The following is a 24,994-nucleotide window of genomic DNA, read 5'->3' on the forward strand; positions in this document are numbered from 1 at the left end:
CAGGAATCAAATGTGTGTGTATTAATAAAAAACTCATGCCAGTAAAAAAAAGCCAACTTCTCTCATCTTACTCAAACAGAAAAATAAACCCAGAGGGTTACTGTAATAGCTCATTAACTTACCATTGTAGCAGGATTCCAGGTAGTAGTAGGAGCAAGCTTTGGCTGCCAATTGGTTCCTCCTGTCAATTTCCTTTCCCCTGGCTGGTTCCAATGAAGATCACTTCTTAGGCAAAGGACATTATTTAATCAATGGTTCTCCACTTGAATTATTTATCAGGCATCACAATACCTTTATGCATACCGGTTCAATCATGTAACAGACCAAACTAGACAACAGAAAATAAAAATAGCATAGTTCCCTTCAAGAAAAGAAATTGTAGCTACAAAACAAAAATGAAGCCAGGCTTGTAGCTATGATTAGTTGCATCTTACAGAACATGACATCTTCATCTTCAACCCATTAATATTATCAAAGTACTGATCATTTAAAGATCATTGCTGCAGACTGGCATGCAAAGTATTTTCAAACTTCACCATTAGAGTGAGGTTATACATAAGTAGATTTTATAAACTGTTGCCTTTCCTTGAGTAACATATGTTTAGAACCAGTCCTGTGGACTTGTGTTTAGTAAATCCCCTAATGCAATAGGACAGTCATACATAAACCCATCCCAACAAGTATTAAGAGTTGTGATATGTCAACTGATTCAGATTGTTGGACACTGTGCACACCAGGATAAAACAGGTTTAAAACCTACTTGGTAAAACTCCCAGGTATTATCATCCCTGAACAATGGTGTTACATATTTTTAAATGGACCGAGTGTGGCTAGATTTCTGCATTTTATATATTGATTTTAAGGTACATTTTTAGTTGTTCCTTGGTAATTTCTATTCAAACAAGTGAAAATTTAGATGTAAGGGGAAGTGGAAAAAAAACACAGGATAAAGAAAAAAAAATGAATGTGTGTAGAGTTGCAATAGCTAAATTCAAACAAGTGCCTTACCATAGAATCTACTGAAACTTAGATTCTAGTGAATCTACTAAAAGGAACCTAAAACATATTAATTCAAATAGACCAGACTTAGGTATTTGGTCGTACATTTCCCATATTAAGCAATACTACCACTAGTTTTTTTTACAGTCAGTGTTAATTTTTCATTCGACAAGAGGTATCAAATACCTTCACAATTATAAATGTTTTAGCGATCGCTTATCAGGGGATGCATTATACAATAATCATCCAAGTACCAAGGCTCTCAGGCTAGTTAAAAATTTAATCAAACCAAAAATTTGTTTTGAGATTCCATCATTAACCTTCCTATTTGCACACACAAAAGACAGCGATGTGCACTTCAAAATATTCTACATATTCAATAGAATGCTACTTCAAAAGGAAGCCAATAAAATGTTTTAGCTTTGATAAATATGCATAAATGATTGGTCCTTACTTTTTAGTAGATCCATTTCCGATTCCCAAATCTGTAATGTGTGAAAATGACTTACATTACTTAAATCTTCGCTTAAGAACATTGATAAAAGCATAATTGTGTACATCAGTAAAAATACTCACTGCCTACAAGGTTAGCCAACGATGAATCCAAATCTTCTCCTACTAGCTTGCCTGGCTGTTGTTTTGAAGGTGGTTGAATCTGACTCTGCAAAGCTACAGTTGGTTTCAAGAGTCCACCTAATCCATCAAAATCTTTGGAGGTCAGTAATGTAATACAATTAGAACAAAATATTGCTGGAACATCACTTAGCACGTAACGTTTCAATCTTTATTGATAAAATGTAAAATCCCAACTCACCCATTCAAGCATGCCAAGCAAAGCCAAGGACCCATACGCATGGATGGTGGAAAAAAATTAGAATAACGTAATGTGTTTGTAAAACAAGCCAGAAAATACAATTAAAGCATTACATTTTTACTGATTTAATTATCTACTAAACAGGATTCAAAAAACTATGAACCAACAGTATGGTCCTGCATTCAGCCATACTTTGCAAATATCCAGTGCAGCAGCATGCAGGGATAGACCAATAGTACTGTATGCAGAAAAAGAACTGGGCTAGCCAGAAAGGAAAATTATGTAATATGTCTGATGAAGATTATTAAATAGTTTACAAGCAGCATTTCAAATACAAACTGAGATGTTTAGATACAATTACAACATAATGTCGTCAGAACTTTCACAAATTTAGTGCCACATGAGGTTAAAAATTATAACGAGCATAATTGGCTCTGAGAAACAAACAAACATTCTCCCTTTTCCACATTCTCCAAAGTCTTTGCTGCATCTTTCAATACAGTAACTGATCAGTGTCGTTATCAATTCACTTGGGAAATAAACTTTTCAACTCCAATGCCACCTGAGCTAATTAAATTGAAACTCTGGACACTAATTAGCTTCCAGTTATTGAAAGAACACTTTCAATATCTTGTTCCAAACAATAACTCAATTCCAAATACAAAATGTTCAAACATATTAATGTAGGTAGCAATTATCAGAACGCAGTATGGCTTTATTTTTAGTAGCTCCTTTTCAAAAATATTGCTGAAGTCTGTTTTTGGCTTGACTTGTTAAGGGCATCAGTTCTGAACCAAAGTTAATGTTACGATGTCCAACTTTCAATTTGCCACAGCATAGCACTTCTACAGTGCCTTTATTCTGGCTTGTTAATGTAATGCAATTTCTGAAAGTCATGCTCTCTGGATGCAAACAACTGTGGTATTCTGCAGAATTCTCAATAGCAAACAGGTCAATTATTTGCATATATTAATCATACGCCTTTATGAAGAACATACTATACATGCGCACAGTCACATCATCCATGGTGGCAGAGAAGGAAAATCACCTGGGAATAAGGAAAGCATCGATATATTTGGTCGGGTCATTTTCCCCAGTCTGTTGGTGCATACGAACAAGGACCAGGGGCCATTTGGCCCCTCGAGCCTGCTCCGCCATTTAATAAGATCATGGTTGATCTGATAGTAACCTCAAATTTGCATCCCGCCGACAACCTATCACCCCCCCGCCCATTTGCTTACAAAGAATCTATCCACCTCTGCCTTAAAAATATTCAAAGGCTCTGCTTCCACCACCTTTTCAAGAAGAGAGTTCCAAAGACTCATGACCCTCAGAGAAAAAATTTCACCTCATCTCTGTTTTAAAAGGACAATCACTTTTTTAAACAGTGACCCCTAGTTCTAGATTCTCACACAACAGGGAACATCGTCTCCACATCCACCCTGTCAAGACCCCTCAGGGTCTTATATATTTCAGTCAAGCTGCCTCTTGCTCTTCAAAACTCCAGCGGTTACAAGCCTGGCCTGTCCAACCTTTCTTCATAAGAAAACCCGCCCATTCCAGGTATTAGTCTGGTAAACCCTCTCTGAACTGCTTCTAATGCATTTACACCCTTCATTAAATAAGGTGACCAACTCCAGATGTGGTTTCACTAGTGCTCTGTATAACGGAAGCATAACCTCCCTACTTTTGTATTCAATTCCCCTTGCAAGAAACGATAACATTCTATTAGCTTTCCTAATTACTTGTTGTACCTGCATGCTAGCCTTCTGTGATTCATGCACGAAGACATCCAGATCCCTCTGCATCTCAGAGCTCTGCAATCTCTTACCATTTAGATAATATGCTTCTCTTTTATTCTTCCTGCCAAAATGGCCAATTTCACATTTTCCCACATTATACTCCATTTGCCAGATCTTTGCCCACTCATTTAACCTATCAGGACAATACAGTACACCCACTGGTTCCCCTTTATCCACAGCACATGTTACTTCCTCAAAGAACTCCAATAAGTTGGTTAAACATGGTTTCCCTTTCAAAAAACCATGTTGACTCTGCCTGATTACCTAGAACTTATCCAAGTGCCCTGCTATAGTTTCTTTAATAATAGTTTCTCTAACATTTTCCCTATAACAGATGTTAAGCTAACTGGACTGTAGTTTCCCGCTTTCCGTCTCCTTCCTTTTTGTATAATGGAGTTACATTTGCCATCTTCTAATCTAATGGGACCTTCCCCGAATCTAGGGAATTTCAGAAAATTAGCACCAATGCATTAACTATCTCGCTAGCCACTTCTTTTAAAACCCTAGGATGAAGTCCATCAGGACCTGGGCTCTTGTCAGCCCGCAGCTCCAACAATTTACTCAGTATCACTTCTCTGGTGAATGTAATTTTCCTGAGTTCCTCCCTACGTTCCATTTCCTGATTTACAGCTGCCGCTGGAGTACTCGTATCCTCTATATTAAAGACTGATGCAAAAACTCCTGTTCAATTCATCTGCCAATTCCTTGTTTTCTATTATTAATTCTGCAGACTCACTTTTATTGGACCAATGGTCATTTTGTTAACTCGTTTCTTTTTTTATAAGTATTTATAAAAACTCTTACTGTATTTATATTTCTGGCTAGCTTTCTCTCATACTCTGATTTTTCCCTCCTTATTAATCTTTTAGTCATCTTTTGCTGTTCCTTATATTCTGTCCAATCTTCTGGCCTTCCGGCTTCAAACGCAACCTCTGACTGGAAGAAGCAACACTGACAATGCAACACCCAAAATGCTTAAACACAAAAGATCCAAGCAACACTATGTTAAAATAATAAATAAGGGTTAAGACATCCAAAAAAACAGCATCAGGACCATAGGAAGTTGAAGGAGTCCCGCCCTAGATGTTACCTTTTCTAATCATGTGTTTAAATTATATTTTTCATTAGTTTTGCTTCTTGAACTTTGTGGGCCTGGCAAAAATAAATTCACCAGTGAATAAGTATCTGTTTTCCACCAATTATGGAGCAACCATTTCCAATTTGTTATAAATGCAAAGTTCAGGAAGCTAACCCAATAATAGGGCAACTGTAGTTCAGAGAAAGGCATAGTAGGGAGTCCCTTGGGAAAGTTGGGAGCCACAACAGATGAGGAGACAGGGAAGCAGTACTGGAACAAAAACACTACACATTTTAACTTGTGGCAAGTTTACCTGTAAAATACTTCAGAAAACTTACAAAGGCAGAAGAACACAGGGCCAGCCATTTAATATATAGCTACTTCCTTTGGTCACTTTAAAAAATTAATTTTTAACCAAAACTTTATTTTCATGATGAACAAATGCTTTTAGAAAATTAGCATTAGCTGCCTTCTTCCCATAACTGTCAATCTGATGTGTCAATGGTCATAATAATGAGCAATTTAATTCATTACTTTCAATGAGCGTTGACAGTAGCACGAACAATCTAGATTCAATCATGAACTTAGCGAGTGTTACAGGGGGACTCGGAAACAGGTCAAAATGGCAAAATGTTGAAACCAAGCAATAGTAGCACGAACAGAAAATAGGGAGCTCAACTGAACGCTTGAACTTTTAAATCAAGTATCAAGTGAATGCAATGAGCCAATGAATAAACAAAAGCTGCTTTACACGTCTCTTTCTAAGAAGGGTAACCCAGTCAGGATCTTTAAAAAGCAAGGCCATATAGACATGTTCCAAACACTTCAAATTTAGCCGAGATCATCTTGAGCTTAAGTCCTGGTCTCTGAAAAGCTCAATACCTCTTGAACAGATACCCAGTCCAAACTGTAAGACTAGCCAGTTATCCTGTTAACACGTGGCTCAGTTGTTTAAAACATCTTACAGCAGACTAGTTTCACTTTGAGACCCCTTATCTTTCAAGTAGGTAAATCAATTCTGGCCTAAAAGTGAGTATAGAATAAGATCTGATTGTACCAAGCTAAATGCTATACAGGCTTTAGTTGACACTTTACTAATTTGGGTGGTTTACTTATAGTGGGCTTCACTGCATCATTCACAAGAGAATCAACCCATCCTGATCACAGCTCCATCAAATGAACCAAGGGCTGAATTTCACGTATTGCTCACCGCAACCACCCCCCACTACAGTTGCAAGAGTCGGCCTTAAAGAAGCCCGTTCTGCAGTAATAACACGCTACCAGTGGGCTAAACAACCTGAGGGTGAACTTTCGCCCCTCAGTGGGTGGAAGTCCTGCCCTCAAGATTAGCCAGCAGTTCTAGCAGTCCCAGGAGCACCAGAAATAAGTAGTGGGTGTTGGTGGGATTGTAAGCAGTCCCATGAAGAACTTCTATGGATTCTGGAGCCAGGTAAGCCCTGGGCTTTTAAGGTGGCCGGGGGGGAGGGGGAAGGAGGTGGGAAGAAACAAAAAGGGAGCAACATCTTGGGTGAGGCAGGTGTCCCGATCCACAACAGACAATCCCCAAATGCTCTGCTACCCTCTCCTTCCTGTATTATCAAAAAACATTTTCAAAAGCGGCCATACAACTCCAGCATACCTGCCCATGCCAACCATTTTATGGCATGGGCACTGTGAAAAAAGGGGCAATTGGTTGGGTAACTAGCTCAATCGGCCCTTAAATTTTTTAAAAAATGTCAGATAGACAGCCAATTTTGGTGTATTTCACCCGCTGTATTATGGGGACCAGGTCATGGGTGGGCAGGAAGGTTTGCCACTCCCCACATTTTAAGTGCCCCCCCCACCTGAAAAAAAATGCCTGGCGGGGGATGTAAAATCCAGCCCCAAGGGTTCAGAATAAGGCCATATATACAGAAAGGAGTAGGGGAAAATCAAAAAGTAGGACCAAAGTGCACATTTTTCCCCCAAAAGAGAGGGTCCCAGGTGATCCTCCCTCCCCCTCCTCCATGGATGAAAGGAAATGCTATTTGTTGCGCAGACTGAAAAAAAAACACAATAGGGAAATATACATAGCATATAGTGGTTTCCATTCAAATATTAGATGCCAATTTCAGTAAATAAATTTCATTAGCAAACACATACAAAAATTACGATTTGACAAGTTTGTGGCACTCCATATAATGAAGACGATGCTCTTACCCCCGGAATCAATGATGCTATTGGCTGTGGAAGTTGATTTAGTCCCAAATACAGACTCGAAGTCAACGTTAAGGCTTGTTGATGATGGTGCCTGAGTAGCTGCTGAGGGAGTGAACCCTAAAAATACAAACAAGCATGATTAGAGAATAGACAATTCAATAACAGAAAAACACAACTTCGCAACTCAGTTGAGTACTCTTGTTCTTATCTCAATACATGAACCAAATTTAGCATTTTAAATTGACCATTTTCACTAGGCTACATTGTTTCTACCAGTCAACATTAAAAAAAATTGTAGGAAGTATTATTTAAAGTGCAATATTTAATGAGAAACAGCTTATTCACATTTACTGTAGAAGCATTCCTTAAAATAAAATCTTTTAAGTGCTTTCTGGAATTAAAAGACCCAGTCATTCTCCATATCACTCATCTTAGTTCCCCAACCTGCCATCCTTGCCTTTGCTCCACACTTCTCCCTATAAACCACTGTTCCTGACTTTGCCAACTTAGCCCCCTCATCAGATCACTGCTTCCAACTTCTCCCCTTTTTCATTCCCCGAATACTGTGACGTGAAGTTATTATAACCATTGCACACTGTGGGCAAGGAATTTCTGTTGTTGCCAGAATTTCCGCCTACAGTAAGCAACAATGGGAATTACTTCAGTCAGCAAAAAAAAAAGGTTTTCAGCCATGAATGCAGACCCGACTCAAAGTCTGAGTGGTTGGTATCATTGCATTATAACAACTACCAGTAAAACAAAATCTATGCCTGAATAAAGTTAAAAAGTGAAGTTAATAGTAACACTAGTATGAAATCTTTAGGTGCAGCAAGAAAGGTTAAGGAGTAGTATCTCCACGTTTAAAAGCAAGGACTGAGAATCAGGAGACCTTACAATGCTGTTGCTAGCTTTTCATCATGACACAGATTCTCATTTCCAGTCAGCAACCTGTGGATTTTTGTACTGGCACACTGCCTATCTAAATAAGGCAGCTGACCTGGTTAGAATGTGGAACTTGCTCTCACATGAGGTAGCTGAAACAAATAGCATGGATGCCTTTAAGGGGAAGTTAAATAATCAGTTGAAGGAAAAAGGAATAGAAGCATATGCAGATAAAAGTTAGATGAAGTATGGTGAGGGTAGGTTTTTGTGAATCAAAAACATGGGCTCAGGCCAATTGATCCAAATGGCCGGTTTGAGCTGCAAATTCTATTTGTCAATAAGAGCAACCACACTGGAACACTTGGTATTAAGTGATTTTTACAACAGGAAGTCAGGAAGATTAATCACATTGTATGCTTACAAGTGAAAATACCTCAAATATCAATGCAAGGAAGAAAATTTCAAATTTTAACCAACCAGTAAATTTTAGAAATAGAAACTTTTGAAATTAGCGGTACTGTCGCCACTATCAAATAATTCATCAGAATCACAGTCAATTCATCTGCTTGATTTATAGCAGAAACAGGGCATTCAACAATTTCATTACCATAGTCTTTTTTTACTGCAAAGGTTAGGGTTGGACAGTTAATTGGAAACCTATTTTGGAGTCACTGGGTGGAATTTTCCATGCCCGCTGGCGTCGGGTGTGCTCGGCAATATGAGCGGACAATATGGCGAGAAGGCCAAAAATTGGTTTCACAACGTCGTGAAACTGGTTTGCAATCGTCCACTCAGACCGATGGCAGGCCGCATTTCCTGCCATTGGAAGTCGAGAACTTCACTGTAATACATCTGCATCTCATTATAAGGCTAGCCCACCAGAATCATCCATGACTTGCATTAGCGAGCTGCAGTTCGCTCAGGACTTCTGTTTGCCTACCTTTCTTCGGGCAGCACTCGCAGTCACCAGTGCCAGGCTTCGCAGACAGCACCATAGCATTTTGGGGGGGCTCACAGGCAGGTTTCTATCTACCAGACAAGCCATAAGGAGTGGGGGGTGGGGGGCTTTGTATGGCTGCAGGGCTAGTGCTTGCTTGGGGAAGGGGGAGAAGTGACCTCAAGCAAGGGAAGAGGCTGCAAGGTGAGGGCTGCACTGGGGAAAGAGGGGTATCCTAAGGTTTGTGTGGTGGCACAAGTTGATCTATGCAAGTGGCCTCGATGCTGAGGGTTGAGGAGGCAGCCTCCAGAGCAGTTGAGGACAGATGGAGATGTGAGGGTGTGTGTAAAACACTGAGTGGTGATGTCATTTAAACTTGCAGTGAGTGAAATGCCAGTGCATGTGTGATGGGCTTGAGTGTGAGAGTTTATATGATATGGTTGTCTTACCCTGGCAGCACAGGTGAAATCATTCATTCTCTATCTGCATTCGATGGTCGACCCCTTCTGTGCAGCATTGGTACTGATCACCACTGCCACTGCCTACCAAGCCAGAGTGGTAATGTTGCTGCCCCTCCTGCAGCCAGAGCGGGGGGGGTAAAGGACATCACGGCAGGCCTCCGCAGCATCCAAAAGGCACTTGAGAGACGTGTCACTAAACCTAGGGGCTGCAGTCTTCTTGCCTTTTTTGCAGCAGTCCTGGGCTGGAAGCACTGGGAGGTGTGTGTGGCACTGTACTTCAAATATTGTGCCCGACATGATGAAGCAACGATGTGACAGCTTGGCAGGCAAATCGGAGCCTGCCCGCCATCAAAACGGTGTGTTTCCTGGGAATGCATAATTAATGCAACGGGTTTGGGACGATACAGCGTGAGAAGCCGCCATTGTGGCTGGCAGGTAAAACGCCATTTTACCCATCCGCTACCGCATTTAGTGCAAATCTGGGACGATTCCACCCATTGTCTCACTTTCATCTAAGCTATGCTTTTCACTTTCTGCCTAATTTGCGTGGAACTATTTATTGTTGTTACTGAAAAAAAACTTTACATATTAAAATGCACTATAGATTTACTTCTATTTAAATAAAAGGAAATAATCTAGAATCGATTGCTTTCGAGAAAATGCAGGAAGCTCACTTTGCAATTTATCCAAAAACATAATTTTGAGCTTCAGATACGCAACAAATACCATTGGATACCAACACAACACGACAGGTCTGCAGTGTAAACTCTAGTGATCGCGAGATCCTGTTGCCTTTACCATTTTGCACAAGGATATCACCTGTGCTTCCTGAAAAATCATCCTGCATGTAAAATGGCCAGTTATGAAATTATGAAGTAGCTGAGGGTTAAAGGAACCTGATAAAGGATCTGATGCAGATAAAGTTAGACTAAGTAAAGTAGGGGGAGATTTGTGTGGAACATTACGTGAAGCAGAGCTAGTGCAGGGGGAAAATCTTCCTAGTGTCATCAGTAATGCAATTTGGCACAATTTGGAGCATGAAATTATATATTTTCTCAACAGGCTCTTATTACATCTCACGCATTTGAATGGTGGCCTGTCTAACAATACAGTTCAACCGTACTGTTAAGGCATATTACATTCACAGAGTAAGTTTAAATTAAAAATGTTGGAGAATTTGTTGATAATTTAACACTTGAATAGCTTACAGGACTAGCATGTTATGTAGCTGAAAGTAACATACTAAACTTAATGCCTCAAGTTTGGCTTTCCAACTAAATGAGAGTGGGTACTGATATGTTTATTTTTTGGGTGGGGATACATTCTATCATGTACCAGACAGTACTTAATGTCCAAAAATATGTTCATTTAAATAGCAAATTATCCAGAATATGTTACTGAAATCTTTAGACACACTGGCCTATTTCATATGCAAATGAAATCACGCTCAGTAACTCAGCACACAATAAACAAAAACAACTTGATCTAACAGCATATTCAGAACAAGAAACTGTAAAACCTACCTGCAAATAGACCAGCTACAGCAGGGGGCTCAGTTCTAAACTGGGAAGCATTAGAATAGGCTGGAGGACCACAGAAGGAATCTGACAGATAAAATGTGCAAAGAAAAAAGGACAGAAAGATAAGCAGATGTTACTGAGCAGAGGATTGAAGATTGAGCACAAATAGAAATAGCACAGAAAAAAAATCTATTTATTTGTTAGTTGCATGTAGCAAATAAACTAAAATGTACAGTAGAAGATAATTCTCAATTTTTAAATCATGACTTACTAACCTACAACTGCAATTCTACTTGTGCTTCAGACATAAATATATTGATAATTAATTCCTAAAACAGTAATATCAGTATTTGCACTGGATATGTTAGACAACTTACTAAACAGTTCAGAAGCTTATTTCAGCTACCATATACTAGCATTATTTCACATTTCGGGTCTCAGAGATCTTTAAGTTTTTTTTTAAAAATGCTCATACTGTTCCTCTCTACCACTTTAAAACAGTCAAAGCAACAGTGCATGCCAAACATCTGACAATAAAGTGAAAGCAAAATACTGCAGATGTTGGAGTTCTGAAATAAAAACAAAGTGCTAGAAAACTCAGCAGGTCAGGCAGCATCTGTGGAGAGAGAAACAGTTAACATTGAGTCTAATAATGACACTTCTTCAGAACTGAAGAAAGGTGGGAATGTGGTGGGTTTTATGCTGTTGCAAAGGGGGGAGGGGCAGGTGGAGAGGTTTGAGAGTGGGGAGATAAAATGACAAAGATGTCATGGGACAAAGGCAAATGAAGTGATAATGATTGTATTAAAGACATAAAGCTTGGTCAGAGCAGGTGTTAATAGCAGAATAAAGGTAAGCACTCTCTGAAAGCAAAACATGAGAACAAGATGCAGACTAGTGCTAGGGAAAATCAAAATAGAGGACAGAGTTCATGGTCTGAAGTTGTTGAACTCAATATTCAATCCAGAAGGCTGTAAAGAGTGAAATCTTCATTTGCACACTAAGTGGAAAAGCAGTGGGCAGGGGGAGAGGGAAAGAGAAAGAAATAAGAAAGAAACAAATAAAAAGGGAAACAGAAAGAAAATAATGCATCATCTCCCAGCAACAACTTTGAAATTCAGACACCTGTTTGTTAGCAAAACAGCTGTCAATTTGCACATAGCAACTGGACATTGTGGAACCTCAGAACCACAGAAGTGTAGAAAAGTGGCCTCTTTCTGCACTGTAACTTTTCTATGGTTCACAGGTTCCACAATCTCAGTCTACATGTTAAAGCCGACCCCATGACTGCAGATGTCGTCACCAAGGGGCAATTTGTAGAGAAGAGATGGGTACTAATAATAATAATACGCTGATGGGATCCTGGAGGTAACAGGAGGCAGAAGAGAAGCTATTGCTACAGATGAACTATTTGCATCCATATCAGTCGTAATGGCAGTCATGTGAAATAGATGGTATAAGAGCATTTAACAAAAAGGGTGGACATCAAAAGACTTCAGGTCACAGATGGACAGACAGAACAGACAAACAAGAGGCATTTGCAATGATGTAAGAAGTTGTTGACGTAATGCACTAAAGGAGGAAAAAGGGTTGCAAACACAAAATTCCTTGAAAATGAGTCATGTAGGTAATGCCATTCAAAAGGCCAGGTTTTCCAAAGTAAGGGCATAGAGCATAGAGGAAAGATGCTGTGATAAATTTGTACTTGGCAGTGATTAGGTCATAAGATCATAAGAAACAGGACCAACAGTAGGCCGGTCAGCCCCACCATTCAATAAGATCATGGCTGCTCTGATTGTGGCTTTCTTGCCTGTTCCCCATAATCCTTGACTCCCTTGTTGATCAAAAATCTATTTAACTCTGCCTTGAGTATGTTAAATAACTGAGCCTTCACTGCTCTCTGTGGAAGAGAACTCCAAAGTCTAACAATCCTCAAAGAAATTTTTCCTCATCTCAATGTTAAATTGGAGACTGCCTATTTTTAAACTGTGCCTCCTAGTTCTAAATTCCCCCACGAGGGGAACTATCCTTTCAGCATCTACCTATCAAGCCCCCACCCCGCAGAATCTTATGTTTCAATAAGGTCGCCTCTCATTCTTCTAAACTCCAATGAGATTGCCCAACCTGCTTAACCTTTCCTCATAAGACAACATCTTCATCCCAGGAATCAACCTAGTGGACCTTCTGTGAACTGCCTCCAATGCAAGTGTATCCCTCCTTAACTGTATACAATATTCTAGGTGTGGTCTCACCAATGCCCTAAACAGCTGTAGCAAGACTTCCTTATTTATGTACTCCAGCACCTTGCAATAAATGACAAACATCCCATTTGCCTTCTTAATTATTTGCTGCACCTGCAGGCTAACTTTTTGTGATTCATGTAAAAGGACACCCACATCCCTCTGCATTGCAGCATTCTACAGTCTCTCGATTTAAATAATATTCTGCTTTTCCATTCTTGCTGCCAAAGCCAAAACTTCACATTTTCCCCACTCACTTAGCCTATTTATATCCCTTTGCAGACTCTTTGGGCCAGATTTTTGCCATCCAGGTGGAAGCTCAAGTCAGGAAGCTTCAGACAGATTGGAGGTAGCCATGAGGACAGCCGAGTGCTGAGGTGGGCTGCTTAAAAGGCCCACCTTGGTTCTCTGGAACTTCATCCAGGTTGTGTTAAAAGCTGTTAGGTCCTCTATCCTTCACTCCTCTTACACCCTCACACCCACTCCCCATGACCCCTTATACTCTCCATGCCCCAAACCCACACCCCATGGCCCCTTATTCATTCCATGCAAACTCACGTCCCATGGCCCCTTATAGCCCTGTGCCAACTCAAGGCTCTTCCATGCCCTTTCACCCAATATACACTATGTACAGAACCAATGAGCCATATAGTAACAATGACGTGTGAGGAACTGCTCAGAAAAAAACCCATCCACAAATAACCTTCTGAAAAAAAAAAACAGCACCCTCTAAAAGAATGAATCAGACAAGGCAATTGTAGTTTTAGTAAGAGGCTTTAAAAGTTTCACACCTCTATATCTTGTGCAAATAAACACAGACATCGACAAAAAAGATCACAGAGAAAGCATATTATAACTACTTCAAATTTATATAACTGTAGAGGTCTTTGTTTACAATTTTAAAGGGGGTGAAGGAGCAGAAGGGCAAGGGTGTATATGTGCATCAGTCATTGAAGGTAGTAGGGCAGGGTGAGAGAGTGGTTAAATAAAGCATACAGTGTCCCGGGCTTTATTACTAAGGTCATGGAGTACAAGAGCAAGAAGGTTATGTTAAACTTGAGCAAAAAACACACTGGTTTGGACCTCAACTGAAGTACTGCATCCAGTTCTGGGTTCCCTACTTTAAGAAAGATGTGAAGACATTAGAGAGGGTGCAGAAAAGATTCACGAGAATGGTCCAGTTACGTCAATGGATTGTTTTCCTTCGAGAAGAGGCGAGAGGAGATTTGATGGAGGTATTCAAAATCATGAGGGGCCTGGACAGAGTAGATAAGGAAAAACTGCTCCTATAGGCGGAGGGACAGAGAACGGGAGGGCACAGATTGAAAGGAAGTTGCCAAAAGAAGCAATGGAGACATGAGGGGAAACTTTTTCATGTAGTAAGTGGTTAAGATCTGGAATGCACTGCCCGAGTGTGTGGTGGACGCTGATTCAATCAATGCATTCAAGAGGGAATTGGTTATCTGAAAAAGAAGAATGTACAGGGTTACAAGGGGAAGGTGGGGGAATAGCATTAGGTAAATTGCTCATACGGAGAGCCGTCAGAGACACGATGGGCCGAAAGGTCTTCTGTGCTGTAACAATTCTTTAAGTCTGTGAGATGTCAATCATACTGAGTTCAGACCCTCCAGTCTCACAAAAGGGTTCTCTCAGTGGTAGTTGGTTTGACAGCTGGAGAAGTCAATTCACTCTGCTTGATTGACATCTGAAGTTGGCACAGAGTCTGTAAGGGGCCATGGGCTGGCAATGGCTTGGAATGGGGCATTGAAGGGCCATGGGTAAGGCCTTCTGAACTTACCTTTCAAAGGGTTCTCGAATCCAGGCTGTGGTTCATGACACCTCTGAGGGGCCGTGATCCATGAGTCCTTAAGAAGCTGGCCCAACTTCATGAAAATTGTGGGGCGGGGTGTGAGGTGGGGTGCTGCTGGGAGATGTCTACCCCCTCAATGGAGCTGGGCAGGTCAGGTGCCACATGTGAGCTTGCTACTCACACCCTTATCCCACACCAACGAAGATTGGGGTGCCAGGAATCCCAGAATTGGGTCCCAACCATCATTTTTAAATAGGTCAGAGTTGATCTGACTGTACGAAAATCTGGGCCTTTGTATCCTTCTCACAACTTGCTTTCCTACCTAATTTTTATGCCATCAGCAAATTTGGCTACATATAGTCAGTCAGTCCCTTCATCCAAATCATTAGTGTAGATCGTAAATAGTTGAGGTCCAGCACCGATCCCTGTGGCACTCCATTAGCTACAGTTCGCCAACTTGACAATGACTCATTTACCCTGACTGTTTCCTGTTAGCTAGCCAATCCTCTTGCCATACTAACATCACCCCCAACAACATAATTCTTAAGAACATATGAAATAGGAGTAGGCCATTCAGCCCTTCAAGCCTGCCCCGACATTCAGTATGATCATGGCTGATCTGCCCTAGGTCTCAACTCGTCTTTCATGCCAGCTTGTCATAGCCCTCAACTCCCTACTATTTCAAAAATCCATCTACCTCCTCTTTAAATAGGTTCAGTGATCTAGCCTCCACAACTCTCTGGGGTAGAGAATTCCAGACATTCACTACCCTCAGAAGAAATTCCTTTGCATCACAGTTTTAAACAAGTATTCACTTATTCTGTAACTATGTCCCATAGTTCAAGATTTCCCCCACTAGTGGAAACATCTCTTCAACATCTACCCTGTCAAGCACCCCCAGAATCTTGTGCGTTTCAATAAGATCACCCCTCACTCTTCTAAACTCTAATGAATAAAGGCCTAACCTGTTTAGCCGTTCTTGATAAGTCAACCCCTTCATCTCAGCAATCAATTTAGTGGATCTCTTTTGAACTGCCTCCAATGCCAGTAAATTCTTTCTTAAACACGGGGACCAAAACTGTACACAGTACTCCAGGTGCGGCCTCACCAACACCCTACACAGATGTAACAAGACTTCCCTACTTTTAAACTCCAACCCCCTAGCAATACAGGCCAAAATTCCATTTGCCTTCTTAATCACTTGCTGCACCTGCATGCTAACTTTTTGTGTTTCATGCACAAGAACACCCAGATCCCTCTGTGCTGTACTTTTTTTTCAGTCTCTCTCCATTTAAATAATAGTTTGTCTTTTGATTCTTCCTACCAAAGTGCATGACCTCACACTTTCCTACTTTAAACTCCATCTGCCAGGTTTTTGCCTACTCACTCAACCTATCTGTATCCCCTTGCAGATTCCTTATAGTTCTCATCACAACATGCCCTTCCACCTATTTTCATATTGTCAGCAAATTTGGATACATTACACTCTGCTCCCTCCTTTAAGTCATTAAATAGATAGTAAATAACTGAGGCCCTAGGACTGATCCTTGTGGCGCTCCACAAGTTACAGCTTTCTAACCTGAAGACCACCCATTAATCCCGTTTCTCTATCTTCTGTGTGTTAACCAATCCTCCAACCATGCTAATACATTACCCCCAATACCATGAGCTCCTATCTTATGCAATAACCTTTTATGTGGCACCTTACTGAATGCCTTCTGGAAATCCAAATAAACTATATCTATCGGTTCCCTTTTATCAACTCTGCTTGGTATATCCTCAAAGAACTCTAGAAAATTTGTCAAACATGATTTCCCTTTCACAAAACCCTGTTGACTCTGTTTGATTGCGTTAAGCTTTTCTGAATGTCCTGCTATTTCTTCCTTAATAATGTACTCTAGCATTTTTCCAATGATAGGCTGACAGGCCTATAGTTTCCTGCTTTTTGTCTCCTTCCCTTCTTGAACAGGGGGCATTACATTAATGGTTTTCCAATCCACTGGGACCCTCCCAGAATCCAGAGAGTTCTGGAATATTTCAACCAATGCCTCCGCTGCAGCCACTTCCTTTAAAACCTTTGGATGCAGGCCATCGGGTCCTGGTGACTTGTCTGCCAGATAGAGGCTGTTACAAGATCTTTCCTCCCATTAGCTCCTTGCCTATCTGATATGTTTGGGATGTTTATAGTGCCCTCCACCATGAAGACCAATGCCTCCGCTGCAGCCACTTCCTTTAAAACCTTTGGATGCAGGCCATCGGGTCCTGGTGACTTGTCTGCCAGATAGAGGCTGTTACAAGATCTTTCCTCCCATTAGCTCCTTGCCTATCTGATATGTTTGGGATGTTTATAGTGCCCTCCACCATGAAGACCAATGCAAAATATTGGTTTAAATTATCTGCCATTTTCCTGTTCCCAGTTATCAATTCTCCAGTCGCATCCTCCAAGGGTCCCACGCTCACTTTAGCCACTCTCTTTTTATACATCCGTAGAAGCTCTTGCTGTCTGTTTTTAGATTTCTTGCCAATTTACTTTCATAATCAATTTCTCCCTCTTTATTAACTTTTTAGTCATCCGCTGCTGGTTCCTAAAAAAATTCCCAATCCTCTGGCCTATCACCAGTTTTTGCCACTTTGTATGCCTTAGTTTTTGATTGGATACTCTCCTTGGCCACCTTTGTTAACCACAGATTGAGTCCTTTTTGACCAGGATAAATTTTTACTGAGCGTTATGAAATATCTCCTTAATTGTCTCTTATGTTGTGTTGTAATCTTTTAAGTGGCACCTTCCTGAATGCCATTTGGAAATCCAAATACATGCACTACATCCACTCATTCCCCTTTATCCACCCTGCCTGTTACATCCTCAAAAGAACTGTAATATGTCAAACATGATTTCCCTTTCACAAAGCCATGTTGACTCTGCTTGATAGTATTATGATTTTCTGAAGACGGAATTTTCCGTGCCCGCCGGCATCAGGCATCATGAGCGGATAATGTGGCAGGAAGACGTAAAATCGGTTTCATGCCACCATGAAGCATGTTTGCAATCATCCACTCCGCCCATCAATGGCAGACTACATTTTTCATCGCCAGAGATCGGGAACTTCATTGTAATACAGCTGCATACCACTATAAGCCCAGCTCGCCAGAATCATCCTTGCACGCTGGATCATCTGAGCGTGTCAGTGTGCGACAACATTTATAAGACATGCACTTGGCAGGCTGAACTTCGAAGGGAACTTGGAGGTAAGTGCACAGTAACATTGTGCCTGTTGGACCTCAAGGTTGAGGTACCGTGCATTTAGGCGAGGGCACAGGCAAGTCGCATTTTACCGGCTGGCTGACAGTGCAGTGCAAGGGTTGCACTGTAGTTGAGATGAGGTTGGTGGGTGGGGACATTAGAGAAACCTTGTATAAAGTGACCATTGCTCTGCAGCTGGGACAGTTCAGGCACAGCCACACTGACATGCTTGGAGTAGGGCCTCTAGCTTATCTGCCCACTCAAGCAACATAGAGGCATGAAAGTGCCACCAAATGCTCCAGAGCTTTTCATCCCCTCGGGCATTGACTGCAAACTAATGAGTGTTTTAGTGGACTGCAGAACGATTGGATGACTGGGCACAGTGTACAATCTCCTTGCAAAAGCTGGACATGGAGCAGTCACTGGTGGAGACACTTCGCAACCCTTTGCAATGTCATCATTCAGGTTTGGACCAGTCTCCACCATGGTTCAAGTTATCAGTGCAACCATTCAGTGCAGGTTAGGAGAATGCCTGAGTTGAGCACACAGTATGCAATCCAGTGGGCAAAGCTGCCACCAATCGGTCAGGCGAAGTGGGGCAGAGGTGGGTGGGGTTTTGGGAAGCCACGCAGCGCACTAAACTCTGGTCATCCAAGTGGTGGGCAGCACTCTCTGGGATGCATTAAGGAGCCGTCAGACTTAACCAAGAGAGGTTCTTATTACACCCAAAATAAGCCACGCATCTCCCTCTTTCATCCTGCAAAAGCAGTATATCAGGAGCATAGAGCCTGGTGAACTAGCTGCATGCCTCATGGCTTTCAGAGAGCAGAGACAAAGGAGAAGAGAGCAATGGAGGTGCCTGGCTGGGCAGAGGGAGGGGAATCACCCTCAAGAAGGGGCGGCTGGGGCTCCTGTGCATGCTGAAGAACCACAGTGAGCCGTCTCTCGTAGGCGCCTAGCTAGACACAGGGTCAATAGGCTACACTTGTCAATTCTGCAAATGGCCGAGATGACCAATGTTGCTGAAGACTGCACACGTCCAGGAAACTTGTCGGTCACATCTGCCACCCGCTGCAGGATTTGGCGCCACAGGGACATAGAAGGCATCCACTGCCAGTGGCCGTGAAAGTGACCACGGCGCTGAATTTTTTACACCAGTGGCTCCTTTCAGTGCTCCACAGGTGACCCCGGTGGGATATCACAAGCTTCCACGCACAAATGCATCCATGAGGTCACGGACGCCATCTTAATGAAAGCACACAACTTTGTGCATTTCACCAGTGTTCAGGAAAACCAGGAAGCAAGAGCGCTGGGATTTGCCCAGATCTCAGGTTTCCCGCAGGTGCAAGGTGCTATCGACTGCCCTCATGTGGCGCTCAGATCTCCGTGGCAACAGGCATTCAACTATGTCAACCTCAAGGGTTTCCATTCGCTGAATGTGCAGCTGGTGTGCAACCACCACAAACGCATCCTGCAGGTCTGCACACAGTTCCCAGGGAGTGTCCACAACTTATACATTGTCAGTAGGTCTCTGATCCAAGATGTCTTCCACCGTCCACAGAAGCTGCAGGGTTGGCTTCTCAGGGGCAAGGGCTACCCACAGAAGACATGACTGATGTCACCCATGCAGTGGCCTCAGGCTGCAGCAGAGCCAAGCTATAACGAGGTTCCTGCTGCAATTTGCACCCTGGTGGAGCAAACCTTTGGAATGTTGAAAATGAGGTTCTGGTGCCTGGACTCTGCAATATTGTCCACAGAGGGTGTCACACATCATCGTCACCTGCTGTGCCCTTTACAACCTGGCACTGCAATGGGGTGGGGCCAGCTGAGGAGAAGATAGAGCTGCACGTCTCCTCCGATGAGGAGGACGTTGACGGGGATGAGGGAGGAAGTCCTCAAAGGCGAGGATGATGGCGATAAGGCCATTGCACTAGCCAGATGAGGCAGGCATGCTCAGGAGGCCCTCATTGCTGCTAGATTCATAACGGCATGCAGTGAGGAGACACCATAGATCCTCACATTGCATCTGTGAACGCCCCACTCCAGTTTGGTTGATGGCAGCGCACATGCCCTCAGTGATAAGGCTCCTGTCATGGAGCCGCAGCGGATGCCCATATTACCTACATCCCAGCAGGATGACGAAGACATGCAGTGGGGACACTCCGTAGATCCTCACATAGTTTATATGGATGTCTGACTCCTGTCTGGCATTTGGCACCGTGCTTGTGCTCTATGAACAGAAATGCAGCAGGGAAACTTTAAATGCACCTGATCCTATGGCATCCTTCACGAGCTGAACCCTTCAGGACCACACTGTCACCAGACACAGATGCTGATGGGACAGGGTTGGGGGGGGCGCACCTCAAAAAAGGTGCTGGGAGCACAAAGAGAGAATGGCAGAACTCTGTGCAGCCAGCCCAGGACATTCTGGCAGCAATGATAAGCCCCACTGAGATGCAGACATCTCAGTACAGTAATGGCACAATATCCGTGTGCTGGGGAGGTTGCACAAAGCAAATGGAAGAGGCCCTGGACTGAGACACTTGCCTTGATCTTCTGCAGGGACCAAAGTTTCACAGCTGAGCACACAAACACTGCTCATCAGAACATGGGACCATAGGCAAGGAGGCATTCCTGGGAGTTTATTAACAAAAAGTGAACAAGTACAAATGATTAACACCCGTGCCCAGCCTGTGCAACTACATCTTCTTAACCTTCCTGGCCCTGCCGCTACGTTTTGGTACTCCCCTGACATCGACAGCAGAGGTTGAGGCAGGCTGCTGACTGCTACGCCCTGTGATAACCTTGACAGGCGTCCTCTAGAGGGCCAAGACTTTGAGGGCCCCGGCCTGCTTTCAGGGTGCTGCTGTGTGGCAGTGGCGCCCTCCTCGGCCTGTGAAGCTGGAGCTGCTGGGGTCACTGGAAGAGGAATTCAGATGGGCCGGACACTCCCAGAGTCACCTGGGTGGATGGCCCAGGGATGTGCACCTGCTGATCCTCCTTCCTATGGGTGCCCGAGGCTGACTCCTTGAGAGAAGGGGAAGCTGGAATGAGATTGAGTTGCCCCGCACCCCTCTCATGTTGACACTGTTGAAGGCCAACTATGGCATCAGCAATGGAGTTCAGCCCGCACAGTGATGCAGGACCGATGTCTGGACCAAGGTCTCCATGGCAGCCACCCATCCTACCAGTGTTGACCTCAGTGCATTGGCATGCCGGCGCTATCACCTCAGAATGAAGGTGGACAGACTCCACCGTCGTGCCTTGCAATCTGAGTGCAGTGGACACCCCTTCCTGATGTTCACGAGCTTGCCTTTGCAGCTCCAGGTATGAGGTATGACCGAGTCTAGAGGCTCGTCATCTGACTCTGACTCTGCAGATTTCTGGCCTCCAGCAGTCCTTCAATTAGGGTTTCAGCAGACTCCTCTTCTGAGGCAGCTTCGGGTATTGAACCGAGGACCTGAGTCTTGGACTCCCTTGGCTGTTTCCCCAGATGTGCCTGCGAAAACAAGGAGAGATAATTAGTGCATGGTAGTAACCTGTGAAACAGGATACATCACTCACAGCATGGTTGTCTGATGGATGCTGCACTACTAGGTTGTAACATATGAACATACAAATTAAGAGTAGGCCATTCGGCCTCTTGAACTTGCTCCGCCATTCAATAAGATCATGGTTGATCTGAATATAACCTCAAGCCCACATTCCTACCTACGCCCGATAACGTTTCACCCCCTTGTTAATCAAGGATCTATCTAGCTCTGCCCTAAAAATATTCAAAGGCTCTGCTTCCACTGCCTTTTGAGGAAGAGAGTTCCAAAGACTCACAACCCTCAGAAATAATTTCTCCTCATCTGTCTTAAATGAGCGACCCCTAGTTCTAGATACTCACACAAGAGGAAACATCCTCTCCACATCCACCCCATCAAGACCCCTCAGGATCTTAAAGGTTTCAATCAAGTCGTCTCTTACTCTTCTAAATTCCAGTGGATACAAGCTTTTCCTCATAAGGCAACCCGTCCATTCCTGCTATTAGTCTAGTAAACCTTCTCCGAACTGCTTTTAATGCATTTAAACTTTCCTTAAATAAGGAGACCAGTACTGTACACAATACTCCAGATGTACATAATATTACATTCGCAGTATTTTGCTTTTATCTTAGTGCTTAATTCACTGCCACTTCTCTTCCTGGAGTGCCTACCTGGAAGTACTGCTCTTCTCTCCAACAGGATTTCCACTTGTCTCCTTTGCCCTGTTCACCTTCATTGCTTTCCATTCCCTCCTGGTGTTTGACAAAGTGTTTAACAAAACTCGCTTTCACAGCCATATTTCCTTCCTCAACAGCTGTCTTCGTCTCCGACTTACCCCACGTGGATTCCAACTGAAGTTCCATCCCTCATGTTTTGAAACCACCCAGGATTACAGATATCTCTGGGACAAAAAACGTTCCTTGAACTGCTGTTCTCACCACACCCTGAAATTCACTCTGTGCCATACGCTGCCAAATGAACACAATCGACCTCTCCCTCCAGCAGCACCGAATCACCCTATCTCAAAGCTGTCATGTCCCTAGTTTCATTTTATTCATCATCTCATCTGGCGCCTTAACAAGAAACTTTTTCTCTTCCTTTCAGGTGCTAAGGAACACAAGTTCCAACAACTTATTGATACCAATGCCCATCCAGGACCCTCCACCCCTTCCCGTCCCTCTGACCCCATCCTGCCCTTCTAATCCCAGCCCTTGACGTGTATGCACCATACCCTCTGACCTTCCCCTCTCTTATGCTGAATGTTTTGTGCTCTGCAAATGACTTAGTTTCATTCCCTTACGCCCTCACCTCAATGAATTTCGGGCTCGGCACGATGCTGAACTCTTCTTCCTCTGTCTTCGTCTCCGTGCTCACTTCTTTGGGCAGGAGTACCCGTTCCATGGATTCTTTCACCCACCTCCAGTATTCTCCCTCCACCTGAACCCCTCCCTGTGGCCTCACCTGCTCTTTATTTTTTCATTGAGAACTGTCGGCGTGACATCGGCCATCTCAATTTCTCTGCTCCTCTCACCCACTCTAACCTGTCTCCTTCTGAACTTGCTGCACTCCGTTCTCTTAGGTCCAGCCCTGACTTTGTTATCAAACCTGCCAACAAGGGTGGTGCTGTTGTTGTCTGGCCTACACTCTACCTCGCAGAGGCTGAGTGCCAACTCTCAGACTCTTCTTCCTACCTCCTCCTGGACCATGACCCCATCACCGAACAACAAGCCATTGTTTCCAGGACCATCACTGACCTCATCTCCTCTGAAGATCTTCCCTCCACAGCCTCCAACCAGTCTCCCAACCCCATTTTGCCCACTTCTACCTCCTTCCCAAAATTCACAAACAGGACTGTCTCGGTAGGTTGATTGTCAGCCTGTTTCTGCCCCACGGAACTCATTGCTTCCTAGCTTGACTCCATTCTCTCTCCCCTTGTCCAGTCTCTTCCAACCTACATCCGTGATTCCTCTGATGCCCTACATCATATAACAATTTCCAGTTCCCTGGCCCTAACCGTCTCCTCTTCACCATGGACCTCCAATCCCTCTACACCTCCAACCCCACCAGGACAGTCTGAGGGCTCTCCGCTTCTTCCTTGAACAGAGGCCCGAACTATCCCCACCAACCACCACTCTCCGTCTGGCTGAACTAGTTCGCACACTGAACAATTTCTCCTTTAACTTGTCTCACCTCCTCCAAAAGGTGTGGCTATGGGGACCTGCATGGGCCCCAGTTATGCCTGTCTCTTTATGGGGTATGTGGAACATTCCTTGTTTCAGTCCTACTCAGGCCCCCCTCCCACAACTCTTTCTACGGTACATCGATGGCTGTTTCAGTGCCACTTCATGCTCTCACCAGGATCTCGAAAAATTTATCAATTTTTCTTCCAATTTCCACCCCTCTATCACCTTCACATGGCCCATCTCTGACACTTCCCTCCCCTTTCTTGACACCTCTGTCTCCATTTCTGGTGACAGACTGCCCACTGATATCCATTACAAGCCCACCGACTCCCACAGCTACCGACTACAGCTCCTCACACCCTGCTTCCTATAAGGACTACATCCCATTCTCTCAGTTCCTTTGACTCCGTCGCATCTCTTCCAATGATGCCACTTTCCAAAACGGTACTTCTGACATGTCTTCCTTCTTCCTTAACCAAGGGTTCCCATCCACTTTGGTTGGCAGGGCGCTCAACTGTGTCCGACCAATCTCCCACGCCTCTGCTCTCACACTTTCCTCTCCCTCCCAGAACCATGATAGGGTCCCCCTTGTCCTCACTTTTTGCCCCACCAGCCTCCGTATTCAAGGGATCACCCTCCGCCATTTCCACCAAATCCAGCATGATGCCACCACCAAACACATCTTCCCCTCACCCTCCGTCAGCATTCCGTAGGGACATGCTGGTCCACTCCTCCATCACGCCCAACACCTTCCCATGCAATTGCAGAAAGTGCAACACCTGCACCTTTACCTCTTCCCTTGTCACTGTCCAAGAGCCCAAACTCTCCTTTCAGGTGAAGCAGCGCTTCACTTGTACTTCCTTTAATTTGGTCTACTGCATTCACTGCTCCCAGTGCAGCCTCCTCTACATTGGAGACACCAAACGCAGACTGGGTGACAGCTTTGCGGAACACCTTTGGTCTGTCTGCAAGCAAGACCCAGGCCTTCCTGTTGCTTGCCATTTTAACACACCATCCTACTCTAATGCCCATGTGTCCATCTTTGGCCTGCTGCAATGTTCCACTGAAGCCCAACGCAAACTGGAGGAACAGCATCTCATCTTCCGATTAGGCACTTTTCAGCCTTCCGGACTTAACATGAGTTCAACAACTTCAGACTATGAACTCTCTCCTCTATTTTCACCCCGTTTTTATCCCTTTTTCCAAATTCATTTTTCTCCACTGATTTTTATTCAATGCCTTATTCCCTTTTATATCCCCATTTTTATCCCATTTTCGATCCCTCTTTTCTCCACCAC

At 43.6% G+C, this 24,994-nt stretch overlaps 1 protein-coding gene across 14 annotated transcripts in view; it reads right to left on the reverse strand.

The window, feature by feature from the left end:
• The window catches only part of picalma (phosphatidylinositol binding clathrin assembly protein a), a 142,019-nt gene that overhangs the window by 18,900 nt on the left and 98,125 nt on the right, over window positions 1-24,994 (reverse strand). For 3 of the 14 annotated variants that reach the window (XM_078545724.1, XM_078545722.1, XM_078545717.1), the window contains 5 exons: window positions 10,696-10,776; window positions 6,893-7,009; window positions 1,576-1,707; window positions 1,454-1,484; window positions 123-225 (listed from right to left, as the gene is read on the reverse strand). In XM_078545724.1, coding sequence (XP_078401850.1) covers window positions 123-225; window positions 1,454-1,484; window positions 1,576-1,707; window positions 6,893-7,009; window positions 10,696-10,776 — 464 coding nt within the window. The remainder of the gene's footprint in view (window positions 1-122; window positions 226-1,453; window positions 1,485-1,575; window positions 1,708-6,892; window positions 7,010-10,695; window positions 10,777-24,994) is intronic. The other 11 variants (XM_078545726.1, XM_078545721.1, XM_078545725.1 and 8 more) reach the window with 7 other exon arrangements.

The sequence above is a fragment of the Cetorhinus maximus genome, chromosome 7 (genome assembly GCF_964194155.1).
Source record: "Cetorhinus maximus chromosome 7, sCetMax3.hap1.1, whole genome shotgun sequence".
NCBI classification, from domain to species: domain Eukaryota; kingdom Metazoa; phylum Chordata; class Chondrichthyes; order Lamniformes; family Cetorhinidae; genus Cetorhinus; species Cetorhinus maximus.